The 16,683-nt window shown below is 37.1% G+C and overlaps 2 protein-coding genes across 2 annotated transcripts in view; one reads left to right on the top strand and one right to left on the bottom strand.

The window, feature by feature from the left end:
• Positions 1 to 401: 401 nt before the first annotated feature.
• LOC139119752 (transportin-3-like) overlaps positions 402 to 16,683 on the bottom strand; it is a 29,188-nt gene continuing 12,906 nt past the window's right edge. The window contains exons 13-22 of the mRNA XM_070683638.1: positions 16,177 to 16,368; positions 15,366 to 15,457; positions 14,276 to 14,355; positions 13,575 to 13,776; positions 12,970 to 13,086; positions 11,990 to 12,084; positions 10,940 to 11,096; positions 7,501 to 7,668; positions 7,087 to 7,199; positions 402 to 6,164 (exon numbers count right to left, since the gene is read on the bottom strand). Coding sequence (XP_070539739.1) covers positions 6,104 to 6,164; positions 7,087 to 7,199; positions 7,501 to 7,668; positions 10,940 to 11,096; positions 11,990 to 12,084; positions 12,970 to 13,086; positions 13,575 to 13,776; positions 14,276 to 14,355; positions 15,366 to 15,457; positions 16,177 to 16,368 — 1,277 coding nt within the window. The 3' untranslated portion in view covers positions 402 to 6,103. The remainder of the gene's footprint in view (positions 6,165 to 7,086; positions 7,200 to 7,500; positions 7,669 to 10,939; positions 11,097 to 11,989; positions 12,085 to 12,969; positions 13,087 to 13,574; positions 13,777 to 14,275; positions 14,356 to 15,365; positions 15,458 to 16,176; positions 16,369 to 16,683) is intronic.
• Positions 6,160 to 9,696, top strand: LOC139119759 (P2X purinoceptor 7-like). Its single transcript, XM_070683650.1, has 3 exons — positions 6,160 to 8,657; positions 8,897 to 9,023; positions 9,494 to 9,696. Exons 1-3 carry the CDS (start codon positions 8,261 to 8,263, stop codon positions 9,660 to 9,662), a joined length of 693 nt encoding a protein of 230 aa, XP_070539751.1. The 5' UTR covers positions 6,160 to 8,260; the 3' UTR covers positions 9,663 to 9,696.

The following is a 16,683-nucleotide window of genomic DNA, read 5'->3' as shown; positions in this document are numbered from 1 at the left end:
GGGTTCATTTTAAAGCTCTTTGCATAACGAAAACTTTCACAGACTTAGTTTTTTTAAAAATCGAAAATTTTATTTTTCACCATAAAATTTACACAGGGAAGGCCATCATTTTGAATTCCAACTATTGGTAAATGTTGGGTACTTTGTTTCTCTTACACCAAAATTTGCATGGCAACCCCCGATTTTATTCTTAATTTTGAAAGTGAATGGTTGAAAGATTCCTTGAGGAAAATTTGAGCCAAAGTTTAAGTCCTTTTACTTTGGAGGTGCATACTACCGGCCTTAAAGAATAGTATAAACAAACCACTCATTGACAAGATATGCACCTGTAGGACTTTAACTTACCGTGTTCTCCTTCACAAAATCCTCTCTTTTGAAACACCACCACAAGGACAAACCAAGACTGATAAACCACAAATTTCACTTTTGTGTTGTTTATTGGAAAACGGAAAAACCGGACAAACAAAATGCATGACATGTACATTTAAATTTACAAAAATGCACTAAAATGAATGAACTAAAACTGTATGACAGTTAAAGTTTGGTTCTAAAAGAAAGCACTCTTCTGCCCTGCCTTTGGCGACTTTCATTATAGTAGGCCAGCCACAAAAAAAAAAAAAAATCGGTATTTAAGATCTATAACAACGTCAAGCATTTTTGTACAGAAAATTTATCATGTTTGAAGTAAAATGCTACATGCTATGCATAAACACAGAAAGACAAGACTGTTTGTCACATACATTTCCTTGGCTGGACGTGTTGGCGCAAAACTGTCAACATTTTCCTACAGCTTGTTGTTGTTTGAAGTCCATCTTGGATCCAGGAATAGAGAGGAGAGGGGGGCCCAAATATGATTGTAAATAAAATTTCACAAAAGTGACAAGATTTGATACATGTATACTACGTCCAACAAATCAAAAAACATACAATAAATAAAATTCAAAAGACAAACACCCCATATTACAAGCGAGATTTTCCATGCACACAACGCACAAATTATTAGATCTCGCAGGAGCAGTTGTAAGGCTGCATATTTGGCATGTTTTAAGACACTAAACATATTTTTTGTAATTTCTGTGATAACCATACAAACAAACATTACTGAGCAGGTAAAATGGTGAAAACATGATAATTATTAAGTTTTACGAGAAAGGTTGGTGTTTTTTTTTGCTATTGGCCTCACAATAAGTTTGATCATTTCAAGCCCAACTAAAAAGAAACTGAAATTATCTCTTTTCTTAATAAAGTTTAAAATGTTTTTGACAATAGCGTTTGTTATCTTACCCTGTCAACGGATATCAAAATGGCATGTTGTCAATGTTTTGAAATCAGTGGTAACATAAAGCCTTGCTCTACCATGACACAACTTCCAACAGATGATGTCAGGACAATTGTCCCCTGGACATATCAGACACCTCATTTAACATGTCTAGGTTAAGGTAGAATGTGCATCTAGAACAGATATCCAGACTATCAAATTTTTACAAAACTTCTCTGATCTTCCGTAGGCTAATTTCTTAAGTTTTTGGAGAAACCAAAGTTTTCACCATCTAATTTTTTGTGTAAACCAAAATTTTGTCCTTCCTGATAAAGTTAACACCACTTTGAATTTCATATATCTGTAAAATTGAATGCAATTAGTTTCCTTAGTACCAAAATACAGTGCGTTTCACCTTGGTACCGCAACTCAGTGTATGAGACAGACACATTTCACGTAAAAATAAACAATAAGCTCAGGCATCACGACGCATTTCACAGCCACCGAATCATTTATTTATAACAGTAAATCAGCATGGGACAGCCTCTCTGTCTGGACTGAGAGATAAAAGTTCAAAACATTTAATCTACAATGTAGCTGTTTTAACAGTTTCAGCTAAGAGTTGAAGAGCTGAAGGTTTTCTCAACAGAAAGTAAATAAAAAAAGCCACACATTGTAGGTAAAGTGTATCTCTCAGTCTAGACAGAGCGGCTGCCCCATGCTGGTTTACTGTAATTAATCAATGAGTTGGTGACTTTGAAATGTGTCGTGATACCCAAGCTAAACGTTTGATTTGTACATGAAATGTGTCCGTCTCATACCCTGAGTTGTGGTACCTAGGTGAAATGCACTGTATGAACAGTGACCCTGGTTTTTATTCTTGGTTTTGAAAGAGAATTGCTATGTTTCCAAAAGTGTGAGCAAAAACTTTAAGTGTTTAAAGTTTTGAGGCGCATGCTACCTAAAGTGTCTGGTTGGCCTAGTGTCTAGGGGTATTTTGCAGAACCGAGAATCTTCATAAATTACACTTCAAAAGATGAGCTTGGTAAAAACCTGGGTGCAACGGGTCATTCACAGTGTGGTCACGGTTTCCTAGAGCTTGACTAGCAAAGAACGACGATACCTCAATGTCTGGACACATTACTGCTTAGTGTATTCAGCAAATTAATTCCTAAGTTATTTTTTCAAAATCCAAACACTTGACTGCTACTGAGAGAAGGTCCTGCATACAAACACACCAAATTTCTTTTTCCATGGTTGTGCATACAAACACACCAAATTTCTTTTTCATGGCAGGTTCAGTATTTCACAGGTCAGTGAAAAACTTGTATTGCAAAATGAGTCAACTACAGCCACCAATGAAACGTTTGTGCGTATCAAGCATATCAACTATCCAATTACTGATAGCATGGGACTTATTGCAGGAAACTCAAGCCCTAGTTTCACAGGAGCCCTACTATATCATGTAACTGTGTTTCACTTTTCTACCCATGGGGAGGTCAAGTGTTGCGATGTGAAACAATATGGTTGTACCACAATGTGGTGGTGAAAAGTTCCATGGTACGACAAGATTGGTCCAACATTTCTGAACAGTGGAGTACAAAAGCAGCAACACCTGGACATGTCAGCTGCACAGGCTACACTGGTTTTGTTGTGAAAGATCACTTAGAGGGCGCTGTTACAGTATTTTGATTAGTCTTCCAACACAGGGTAGTATTTCTCATGCACCTACTGCTCTTAATCCTCAAGAACTGATATCATAATGGCGTATTTGTTGGAGAACTGTCATATATGGACTTTCGAGGCAAGAAACGATCAATAATACTATGATCTTTCGTCTATTAAACGAGAAAAATTCAATGAACAAACTGACGGATTCTTTCTGCATCATACAATTATTGCTATTTGCTACCTTTTGGACACAATGATCTATTCTACCAGAGAGCTTAGATTAGCAAATCTGCCACTTTTCCAATTTTTTGTCTGTAGTCAATCTAAGAAAACAAATACCCAGTGTGAAACAAAAACAGCTGTTGAATGCGTCACACAATCCTTTCTATCAAATCGTAGTTTACCCTAAGCACATTGGTACATCAACTGCCGTGCTTAGTTTCTCATAGATGAGAACAAAGCTTGATTGTGTGCAAACAGAGAAGTTGCAAATACTCAACACTCTAGTGTCACCCAGATTAGTAAAGAAAATCAAATGTCCTCACTTGGACTGTTACAAAATAAGTGAAAGATCCCATGATTTAGTCATAGTGGACAACATAACAAGGTAACATCTTTGGGTGAGGAAATCTCTTCAGAACACAAAATACCACGGTCAGATTTCTTTTAATTTGGCAAATATGTTGCTGTTATAAGCATCTTTTAAACACCATATTTCATATCTTGAAAACAAATTAATTTCTATTATGATAATTTTGCAAAGTTTTGGCTAGAAATATTTGCTGGTCATGTGAAATGTTTTGCAGTAAGGCTAGGAAATCTTAATTGCACATGAGTTGCCTAAAAAAATATTTATTTAATTTATTTTTTAATTTAGATGACAAGAGAGATCTACAGGTCAGATAGAGGGCATTTTGGACAAAGTCAGTTTCTGATAACTTTTATACTGTAAAAAATCACCATATGTACAATTTTTTGTGAGATTTGCTCTTGAACATGTTGCTTACTAGCCAAATTTTTCACATTTATTGAATTGATATTTGTATAATGAAAAATTAAGATGATCCAAAAACAAAATGGTGAATCTAACAAATGTTTGTGCGATGACGTCAATAAGTACAAATCGGACTGAATCATGGGAAATTTCACAGGCTACGTTTTCGGTTCCTCATGGAACTTAAAATTCACGTTTGACTCAATAATCTCACAAGACAGAAGTGCATTGCAAGAATAGAAAAAAACTACGGTCTATCCAAGACTGACTAATATTATCATTTCAGATTGCCTGGAGTGACTTTCGTTTTACCAAATAATATTCAGTTTTACCCTTTGCTTACTCAAATTCAATAGTCAGCGAGTTAAGATTGACCCTTGATCTTTGACCCCTTGGCAATAATCAGATTAAGCCTTTGAACTTTGACCCCTGTGATCATCTATGCCATCACAAGATTTATTATGGAAATAAATTACTAACCAGATTAACCCTTGAAACTTTGACCCCTGACATCAATTAGATTAACTGTTTGAACTTTGACCCTTGACATGAATTAGAATAACCCATTGAACTTTGACCACCTGGTGACCTGTGACAGCACTTGGAGATTAACAACGGAACAGAGTTCAAAGTTAAACCAACGTGCAACAATGTAGAAGGATGGAAGGTTGAGTAATTCTAAACTAATGGCCTTTCACTGTCATTGTCAACTTTCAATAAATGTTTATCAATGTATATGAATCTGCTCAAGTTTTCTGTGAAAATTGACTTTTTTTAAAGTTTGGTAGAAAGTAGAAAACAAATGCATTATTTTTACATATAAATTACTGTGAAAATAACTGTCTCTTGCACCAAAAAACTGACGTCAAAGTCTTTCATAAATCTCTGAGAATTCGTACATATTTACAAACAAACCAGTCAATTTGTAATCTTTTCATGAAAAATCAAATAAAATCTTCATACATGAAAAACAACTTTTTTTTGAGTGATATTGGCATATCAAAAATTTTGAAAATGAGCACCATATAAATTTCTTGTTCTGTCAAAAAAGTGGAGTTGACAATAGCCTTGAAAGGAAATATTCTTTGTTTGACCTTGACCTACAGATCAAAGTCAGCTATACAAATGACACCTGACTCATAAATTAGATCATTCTCCTGAAATTATTCACAGGGCCAGAAAATTTCATTAAAACATTCCGTTGGGCATGATTTGCAGGAATTTCCCCCTTGATAACTTTGGTTTCACACTACAAAGCCAACACAAAGTCCAAGGTCAACAGAGCTAATCTTGAAGAAATTCCGCAGACTGACAGTACCCCTTTTCCTGCCAGACAGTATCACTTCCCCATCAGCCAACTCAAGTGAAAAGCAGTATTGAGCCAAAATCATACGTATTTCCACCCATTTGGCTTGGTCTGTTCCAACAACTTTAGTCCATGGAAATCATGTTTACAGTATCTGTGATTCCAGGGGCCCTCAAAAGTTGTTAAAATGCACCATATGGGACATATGTGCTTCACTACTTTTAACGAACTTGACCCGATGGTGAAGTGTAAACTTGGCAGGAAAAGGGGTACACATGTCAAAGTTCCGATGAATCTCTCTAGCCCCCTGTGAATGAATCTGACCAAGACATAAAAAGCAATTGGTTTGTACCAAACGGCAGTGGAAAGAGGGTGAACACGGATTCTGATCAAATTGCAGATAAAATAATACCAACAGACCAAACACTGACAATAAAATACACAATTACCCCCAAATAATGTTTTTGTTCACTAGTAAATGGTTTTGACAGTGGCATGTGTCAAAGGTACGGACACTTCAGCTCTGTGTTGGGACAACCACCAATACGTTAAGCCGACAAATTTTTGAAGACTTAAAATTCATGAATAAGTTCCCGTATTTTGACAAAATTTTCCGGACACCAATTTGGCTACATAGACAACTTCAAATACTGCATATTTGCATACACAGAGCTATTGATGTGGCAGGAAGCTGTTTTCGTGAGATCGAACTGAAAAAAACTTTCTTTTGACAGCAGCAAGGTGAATCCATACTTTCGTGAAAACTACGTAAGCAACAACGCCACTAATTTTGTCCTTTTGTTCTTTTCTGTAGAAAAAAATTCTTATCTTCACAAAAAAGATGTGGCACAAGCCAAGTTTGGTGGGAAGTTGATTATCTGAAAAGTCTTGCAAAATCTCTCAGAGCGTAGGACACTTGATTCTGATCTTCAGCGCTACAGAGGGAAAATAGAAGAGGACATGGAAAAGAGAAAAATAAGTTCTCATACATACATTATTATGCTGCTTCTGCAATATTAGGACACTGCTGATTTTATTTTCCCATCACCATGTGAACATTGTTGCTAAACTGCACAGTTTGCAACCAAAAGAAGTTTAAACAAGGAGACTTGTCACTTGAGGGCGCTCATTGGGAAGGGAGTCCCAGAAGCGCCCTCAATTGACCAATTGACCAGATGGGACCTATCATCTGCTCTGAGTTAAGGCAGGATGTGCATTGGGAACAGATAATAGGACTCCTAAATTTTTACAATATTTTTCTGGCTTATTGCTTTATGTGGGCTCAATTTGAAGTTTGTGCATTAACTGAAGTTATCAAAATTTTGTTTTTGTGAAATTCAAATTTCTAATTTTATAGAGTAAACACAGTGATGGCAGCCATGTTGAATTTGAAATGTCAGTATTGTGTTTCTCTAGTAACAAAATTTGCATGGTGAAAGCAAATTTTTAAAATTTCCTTGAGACAAGTTTGTGCAAACGTTTTAAGTTTTCCAGTTCAAGATGAGTATTACCCTAACGATAGACACAAATGGATTTGCGTGCAGCTTAACATGTGTGTTAAAGGGAAGTGGTCGTCGGAACTGCACATGTGCAACTTTTCTTGTTTACAAACAATGTATTTCATGCACTATATATAGATGCATCAAGTCAAAATAGCTTCAACATTTAAATTTTACGATGTACATTAAGACCAATATGTTTTAACTTTCATCAATCGCCAATGTAGCTTGGATACAGTGTTTATATTGGTTGTAGGGGTCCCAAGTAACCTTTGAGCGCCGTTCCGACGACCACCGCCCTTTAAGGGAAGGGGCACAAACATGAACAAGACACGAGATAAGCCACAGCATACTGTACCTTGTAACTTTTTTATGGAAATCTATTAATTGCTTGTGTGTAGCACTGATGGAACCTGGTTTTGTTTCTGTAGGGAGACTTTTCAAGGCTGCTTCAAGCCACCTGCAAACACTCTGTAACAAAGAAACATTAAAAAAAATGATGAATCCATTTTTTAACGACATAATTGCACATGTACTGATGGAAAGTTATGCTGTCAATTAAATGATAGTAGTGAATAATCTGTCATGACATAAAGGGTAATCCTTCTACCACGTTTCAATGAAATCACTCCAGGCATCTCTGAGATATCCATTCAATAAATTTTGCGTGGGAATGGAATAAATTTCACTCTCTGTCAATCTTTTACATCGACTACCAAACTGCCAATCCTGGCAACAAGTCCAAACCACATGACTGTCAGGTGACACTCACCGGCCTATCAAAGACCATCATTTCGTAGATGACATCACCTATTTCAGGCACCATGTAGACGGGTAAATGAAAGACGACAGCAACAATGAGATTGTTGATGAGCTGTTGGCCATGTTCATTGATGGCTGATTGCACTGCACTTTTTCTCACTTCGTAATCATCCCTGTCCTGATATAGACAAGAAAAATGGAAATATAAATGGTGAAAAAATCATTTATAATTTTTTAATTAAAATTAATTAAAATCTTCACAACCAAGCAGGGGGATCTGTTTATTTTAAAGTACAAAAAGTAACACATGGGAAACAAAACTAAATAGTAACAAGTCATTGCGATGACATAGTCCCCATTTGTAATAGCAGTATTAGTCTTGATGGGGCAGGGAAATGTGGTCATTAAGAAGTATTACTGGTGTGTATATATATGTTGAGACCTATGGGCACATAGGTCTATGTCGTTGTTCCCAATTTGAAACACATGAGGCATGTCTTAGGTTATGGTTCTAAATCAGGAAAAAAGATCAGACCTCTAGCTGTATTGGCAAGCCAAGACATACATATGCGCATGATAAATGAGGTACAAGATGTGACATCTTAAAGGGAAACCTAAGTCCAGCGCATGTCACCCTTTATCCCTTCCAAAATCACCCCTGAATAAAATGTAGCCGGAATTTTCAACGTGCTCGCACGCGCAAACGACTACGGCGCGACGAAAAGAGAATTTGAAGTAGACGACATTTATGAAAATGAGCTCCGAATCCCATGGGCGCGAAAGGGCTCATGGGAGGAACGGGCGTGACGTCATCGGCGATACACAGACGATTGTGTAGCCCACTGACAATCTGCGTGAACAGTCTTAGCGCGTTCGCAAGACTGACTATGGAGAGTTCGGACAGCGATATTTCTGACACAGAGTGTTTCTTTTCCCCGACTGAAATCAAACCATACCAATTTGAGCCAAGATACACCGAAGGCGAAGTTTCAGACAGCAGTGACGATCAGGATGAGAGTGATGACAGTGTTGGCTCTGACAGTACTGAAGATTCAAGTCGGCAGACTAACAGTGACTGGTGTCACTGTGAAAATTGTATAGCGATGCCATTACTGTCAGAGTGTGTTTGCTGCCTTGAGAATGATGCCATCGAACAGAAGTTAAAAGGTAAGTACTAAGTTTGCATGTTCTGTCAACTGACTTCACCGTAAGGTTCAGAAAACGAAACTTGATATATTTTTGTAACTGACTTTCTAGAAGCTCATCGCGTCTATCATCCGTCTACGCTATGGAAAATCGTCGAGTGTTACGTTTTCCTACTGGTAATTGAACGACGAACCGTCGAGCCAGCTTTTATACTCAATGCTACTTACTGTAACTCAAACTTTATTTTATTTTCTACATAGGTGAGACATGTATCACAAGCGGCACAACTTTTCAATCTGTTTGCCTAAACCAAGCTGTTCTGGAAACTGCACTATTGAGGTTGCAAGACCTGCGTTGCGATAAAATTACCAATCCAGTCGAAAATCGGTAAGTTCTCAATTTCTCAATGAATTTTATTTCCTTAGCTGATAGTTCGTAGCTTTTTTTCAGCTCTACGACTAGCTTTATTCAAATTTTGTGTTGTTTACAGGCACTTCCCAGTGTCAATTCACACCCATAGAGAACATCGGTCTTGGTACATTACATAATACATGAATGCATGAAAGATGACGTACACTGAAAGTTTAAGATGGATACCTGAGTTTGATCGATCTGTAGATTGATATTTTCTAGCTCTTAGTTATTTAGAAAAATCACGTTTAGTTTCATGTAAGAGAATTGCTATTCCCTGAATCAGCTACTTCTGTGCATGGAGAGATTCACTTTCTCGTAAGCGTTTCACACATGTACATTTGAGTTTGCATAAGAATGAAAGACTATAAAAGACTAATATATCGATGCAACGTCATGACTGCCAAACCTTACTCAAAAAAGTTTTCTGTGTCGTTTATCTGTAGTACGTATCGCTGGGCAGCATATACACAGTTCACTTATTGGATCTACGGAAGGCTTGGACGGCGAGTAAGGAGAGTTATTCCCGCCTGTGTTGTATTGGCCATTAGAAAGTTGTATCCAGAAGAGTCCGGAGATTACGTTGGCTTTAATGATTGTCACCTTCCATTTTAATGTGTGTATACTAAGACTGATAGAGGAATGGTGTAAATAAAATATCAAGAAATAATCTCTGTTAGCGTCGGGTGAATGTGTGATATTTTGATAAGCCCCATTTTCCGGTTTTCCGGGACTAAAAACTGTGTCACTGCATCCTTTTTGCAATATGAATACGATGAGAAACTAAATTTTTATTTTTCTTGGCCTTATACATGGGAGTCTATGGAGAACTGCCTTATACATGGGAGTCTATGGAGGTGTAAACTAAAAAGTCCTCTAACACGGCCAAATTTGATCGCATTGTGAAACAAATCGACGTGCATCTGTATGGGGTAGGTTACTATCCTTGTGCAAAGTTTAAAAGAAATTGACCACGGTATGTCTGAGATATCTGCGTGAACAGACGCACGCACGCATGGACAGACAGACATGACCCAATCTATAAGTCCCCGGGACTTTGTCCGTGGGAACTAATAAAATAGCAATATAAATGCGTAAAACAGGATACACAACCACTTTACAATGTTTACTCCAAAAGACATTTACTTTTCATTTTTTCACAAAAAACAACAAGGCAAAAATGTCCTCCATTTGATAAGCTTCAAATTGAGTCCACACGACCAGTATAGTCCACACGACCAGTAAACTAGCAATCTATTCTGAAAATCAGAGTGTCCAAAAACCTGTCCTTGAGGCGTACTCGACCTTAATTGATGATGACAAAGTAAATTTGAAACTCCTTGCAAAAGAAAAACTGTACTTATGTATCAGCTTAGCATAGAATTTATTTTACAATTCAGACAATAATTCAGACCTCCTTTTTATTGTTCCTGATAAATCACAGGACATGTCAAATGTATTCAGTCCTAAATTTGCATATATCCATATATGGTAAGAAAGGTGTGTTAGCCAAGTCTACTTACAGAATATCATTTCCACTGCAAGTTATGGCCATGTTCTTTTTTTTGTATACCAGATATGGCAATCATCACAATATTTGCATATATCCATATATGGTAAACAATGTGTGTCAGGCAAATTTATACAAACACCAGTACAAGTTATGGCTATTTTATTTCTCTGCAGCCCTAAGCAAATCATTGACAATCACTGATTGGCTAAAATAAAACCAGTACAATGAAATCGCTCAAGACAGGAAAAAATGTTCACCATTATTCAGAAAACAGGAACGGTCGGTTGTTGTACTCCTATTTGAAATATTTTTTGTTGCTCTAAGAAAATGTTTCAAGAAGCAAAATGGAAGTAAAAATTTTGATGTGAGTAATACTTACCTCATGGCCTGTGGATGAATAAATTAGATCCCTGAAAAACTTCATCACCGACGCGTTGGCATCTCTGTGTTCTAGTGAAGTAGCTGCTAATGCACACTGAAGAATAGGGACAACCACTTGACTTTGTAAAAATGATACGGGACACCTCTGTAAAAATCTAAAAGACATCCAATAGTTTCTTGTTAGTTTTCCGTTAGTGAGTCACTTCTAGAGTTGGATGGTGATACATGTATTCACACTCTATTTCACTGTTATAGACATTGCCACCACCATGGCTAACATAGGCGAAACTCTGGTAATAACAAGATCTTTTGGTGATTTTTAACACTTGTCCTTCCAAGTTTGTTTATGACCATCAGGTTATGTCATGTTGGTTAACCCTTTGAGTGCCAAAGTCGATTTTTGTTGCCTTTATACAATAAAACGCCAAACAATTTCTTTCAGATAGACAATTTTTTCTGATTTTTACCAAAATTTTGGTCAAAAAGTGTAGTCCATGAAAATTTGTATCCGTTTGGTCCAAATCTTGGAAAAATTACAGAAAAATTCATAAAATTGGTAACATGTTGCCCTGATATTTGGGGTTCAAAAGGTTGCTCAAAGGGTTAATACAAGTGAGGCATAACATTTCCCCCTGTGTTTCATTTTGAATTTCACAAAGACTTGAACACGTGGAGGCCTCTTAATACAGAACTGTAAACATGTTTTTCACTCACTAACTATTCTGCAACACAATATTGAGTAAGGAAGTTGTACACATACATTTTGGCTCACTATTGCTTTTTTTATTAATTCAGCAGATGGAGAAGTGACATGCTTGACAGAATAGAAGTTCCTGATGTAAAATGCAGTGCATATTTATGTGCTGTCAATGGTACATCTACATATGTAGCCAAAATGTATATTCACTTGGAAGTTAAACCCCCCCCCCCCCCCCCATTCTATGTGGAGAAGTCCACCTATTCCCACTGCAATACTGGGATTGTAACACAGCCTGGTAGTCTTCATGGGTAAGGTCACATTGCTGTGTCTATGGATTATTGTACACACCTTGCTGCTAATCTGTATAAATCATCTATCGTGTCGGGATGGTCTCGAAAACCATTCTCCTTCTGTAAAAGCTGGAACGTCGGAACACTCAGTGCCTGCAAAAAGTTCAAGTGAAGTGAAAAATATGTTACTTGAAAAATATTAAATTCAACATACATGTTCATATTTTTCAGAATTTTTGTCTGGTATTCATGTACACTACACCCATACACATATATGCACAATATGTACAAATGTACATATACAAACACATCCTTTGGTACAATGGGCCTAAAGAACAGATATTCGGACTCAATGCTTTTCTGGTCTACCACTTGTGGAGCTTATTTTGACATTCTTGGACAAAATATAGTTTTCACTGTCATAAGTTTTGAAAATTGAAAATTTCATTTTTCACCGTAGAGTCAACACAGGGATGGTGGGCATTTTGAATTTCAATTATGGGTAAATGTTAAGTAATTTGTTTCTCTGGTACCCAAATTTCCACAGTGGCCCCTGATTTATTCTTGATTTGGTGTTAGTGTGGTTGAAAGTTTCCGTGAGGAAAGTTTCAGAAAAAGTTCCAGTATTTCCCTTTCACTGCACATACTACCCTAAGGTATACTGTCACCTGTAACAATTTTGCCACAGTTACCATGGAAAGAGAACATCTAACCAATCACAGATTGTAAGCAGGTGGCCACTTTTTAAAAACAGCTCCCTAACATGGGCATTTGGAATACCAAGGAACGTCACTTTGACCATATATGGGCATATTTAGATTACAGATGAATGTATACCTTTAAGTACAGAATGTTTTTTGAGAATTTGCTGCTTGAGACACTATTGCATTCAATCCTTGCCAATATGCTAATACATCAATGTGACTTCCTCGGAAACTCTTATTGCCCATGTCATTATGCAAACCTTTTAATGACCAAAGTATTGACCAATGCCATGCCAGGATACATATTATCAACCTGGTCTTTTAACCCACATACCTGTAGCATATCTAATAGCCCTGGCACACATCCCTGTTCCCTACCATATTCATCCACCAGTATACTACCAAGGTATAGAAAACAGGAGTGTTGATGAACTTGATAGATAACCACCATCTGAAATAGATCAGTGACAAAAATTGCCACGGGAACAAATAAATCATATGCAGGGGTTTTTTGCCTTAGTGTAAATAGGAAGGTGTAATCAATTTACAGAACAAAATAATGAAACTACTGTTACAAATTACAGCTGATGTTTCTTCAACCTATTCTCTTATGTGGTTTTGTCCAAACCAATTGTTATCTAGAGCAAATGTGGACCTGTTTACAGGGAATTAGGGCAAACAGGATAAAGTGGCAATACTGATATCCTGGTATTTTCATTACTGCTAACTGACACTGACTATTTGTGTGATCCACAAGGGGATTTTTGGGGATGGGCCACCCCTCTGTGTTTCGAGCAATGTATTCAAATGTTAATAACCGTAAAAAACAATACATTTTCACGACAATATAATATAAAAAATATCCTTTTTTCTGTAAATTGGCCACCCACCCTGTATCTCCAAGATACACAGAACACTGATATATCCATCTTTTCTTACCTGAGTGACCAACGGTTCCAGCAAGGCAACTGCGCCTTTACCGACACTTCTGATGGCAAACCTTAGACACCTGCAACATCTCTCAATGATCCGTTCGTCTGTTTGGTATTTGCCCATGATCTGTGATAAGATTGGCCAGATCTCCATCAGCGCTGGCTGACATGGGTGGAGCTGACCGTTGCTTATGCTGGGATTGGCGTACCTGTGGATGACATGGCAAATATTGATTGCACGTTTGAGCTGTCAGTCAGTTCATGGAGTATGTGGCAAAAGACAGGAAGTAGCATTGTATCATTTCTGTCTTCTCCAGACTACAGTGGGTTTAAATTCGGTGCCACAACTCTTTGTATGAGACAATTTTAGCTTAAGCGAACATCTTCCTAACTTTCAGCTGTAATTGTTACAAAAACAGCTACATTGTAGATCAAATTCAATTAACTGCTCAGCTATCAGTCCAGACAGAATTGCTCAATGCTGGTTTACTGTAACTAATCAAGAATTCATGACTTTGAAATGTGTGGTGATACCCAAGCTAATCGTTAATATTACACATGTAATGTGTCTGTCTCACATACAGAGTTGTGGTACTGAATTGAAACCCAGTTGCAAATAAAAGTATTTTAATAGAAAAAAAAAGGAAAAGAATTTAGATAGATAGGTGGCCTGTAAACACAGCATTCTCATTAGACATTAAACCTTACCTGAAAATTGCTGACAGCCTATCCAACCATATAGCTGGATCACTATTGAGTCCATCTCGCGGACCATCTGTTTTCACAAGCTACAAGTTCAAAAGGAAACAAAATATGAACAGAATATATAGAACATACTTCTGAGGTGTTTCTTGGTGAAGATTGTTTATTACAACACAGATACACCTTTGAATGATTTTGTAAAGAGGTAAAGAGACTGGCTGGTAGCTTGTATAGACAAACAAAATATAAGTTACCAATATATGTCTTATACCATTATCCAACCAACTACATTCAACAATTCATTACGGCAAATGTTGCATTAAAGCCCTACTTAAATGTGCTTGCTCAAACAAGTAACTACCGGTATATCGCAGTCAGGACAAATATATTTTACAGAATGAAACCTACAGACAGGCTATAATCTTTTTTTTTTTTTTTTGGAAAAAGATAAATTTATTTCAACATAGTCACAATAAAATAAATCTACATATTACAATGCGCCTTGTCTGAAAAAAACCCCCAGATAATTAGCTGTTCAATTACAAAGATCATCATATGAATGCATGTAGAATGCATTCAGGCTATAATCAGTTTGTACGTGATTTCCAGAGCGCCCTCTATAGTTAGAAATGGTCTATGCATTTGTTTACGGCCTAATTTTTGTTTGTTGAAAACAGGCCACACTTCTGAAAGTTGGATCTGCATTCCTGCAGCTACTCCTAAGTCATATGTGAGTGATTTTAAATACTAGAATATTATATTTGTGTGTAAATCTGTACTTACTATAGCTAATATTGCAGATCTCCTGGAGATATTTGGTTTGTTTCACCGAAGGTGAAAAGGTTAAAATAACCCTTATTTGTCTACCAAAACATGAGTAATAACTATCTCACTGAACACTTTCTCACCTCTACTTGCCTCATAGGATTTAAAAATCTTTTGTTGAGAAAAGATCTAACTTACAAACACAATTTGAAAACTAGTCCACAAATAAACAAAGTCTAGGGTAAGCATTAATGAGAAATCTGAATGTTCACTTGCATTTCTCTGGGGACACTGGGTAATATTTAGGGTCAAGGGTCATGGTCACACTTACCTGGCTAAGAGGATGCGTTTGGGCAGTCACAAGTTGCTTGACTCCTTCTGTCACCTTTTCAAACGGTTGCTTGGCTAAGATGACTACAGCACCTGCAAGAGAATACAGTCAATGAAAGTGAAGCAATTTCAGTAACAGTATAAATACGTTTATCATAAATCTACCATTGAGAACAATAGAATTTGACATACACTAAAAATCGCCGTACGGAATGCCTGTTCCGTAAGATTTTCTATTTCTATGCATCTCCATATGCTGATATGCAGTGCATTCTGTGGCTTCCTCTGTGCGATTTACTGTTGAACGGTTTCAAGGGACCCATTGGGCGATAGTCAAAATATGTCTCCTACTCTGTACATGTAGTGCACAGGTTATCCAAAAGCATGTCCAATACAGTGTTCTGTTCTTGTGTTATGATTCAGAGGCTAAAATGTTGACGCCCCTGTCACAAAGTTCAGCTGTACAATAATAAGATTAGATGAAAATATTACAAAGGATGTGCTTGGACACTGACGCCATGTATCGCCCTCATTCATTCACAATACCACAATACCTGCAGGGTCAATCTCAAGCTACTACGAAGGTTATCAGTGATTGGTGGTTTGTAATTATTTACATCAACTTAAGGAGTCTAAAACTATTATTTACATCAACTTAAGGAGTCTGAAACTAATTCTACTGTGTAGCTGATTGGCAGTCTAGAAATGTTTCAATAATATATTCAGCCAACCAGTAGGCCACAAGCTTCAGAGACAGTGCTCATTGCTAGGTACCTGCAAGTTGACAGTCGTTGAAAGTATCCCTAGCTTACCCTTTATGAGTCCTATGGCTGCATCATGGGACAAGTTGAAGGAATCTATTGCCTGTGTGATCTGCAGCAAGCCTTCAAAATGATTGGTCATGTGATCACTGAGGACATCACAGATGCACTGAATGGCGTGGGCTGCAGCTGAGCCCAGCTCTGAGGTCTGCAGACCTTTCATTAGGAAACCCAGAGTTGGATCTGGAAAATATTGGGAAAACGTGCATCAGTATGCAAGCAGTGAATTAAGCGAACAGGGAGGTAATAGGTGATCAAGAAAGTGAATTTGTAAGTAAGTTTGGTAAATTATATGTATGTACACAAAAATAATAAATGCGGACAAACAAATACATGAATAATTAACTAAATAAAGAGAAGAAACTTTTCACCAATTTGCAACTTGCCTGTCTTCGGAGTAAAACATTTCTCTAACATCTACAAGTATGAACAGGCTATATAATGACAGCAATAACAAAACACTTACATTGCTGTTTTTCCGTGAGCAGGTCTTACAAC

The sequence above is a fragment of the Ptychodera flava genome, chromosome 2, assembly GCF_041260155.1.
Source record: "Ptychodera flava strain L36383 chromosome 2, AS_Pfla_20210202, whole genome shotgun sequence".
NCBI lineage: Eukaryota > Metazoa > Hemichordata > Enteropneusta > Ptychoderidae > Ptychodera > Ptychodera flava.
The sequence above is the reverse complement of the archived record's forward strand: the minus strand, read 5'-3'. Positions and strand labels throughout refer to the sequence as shown.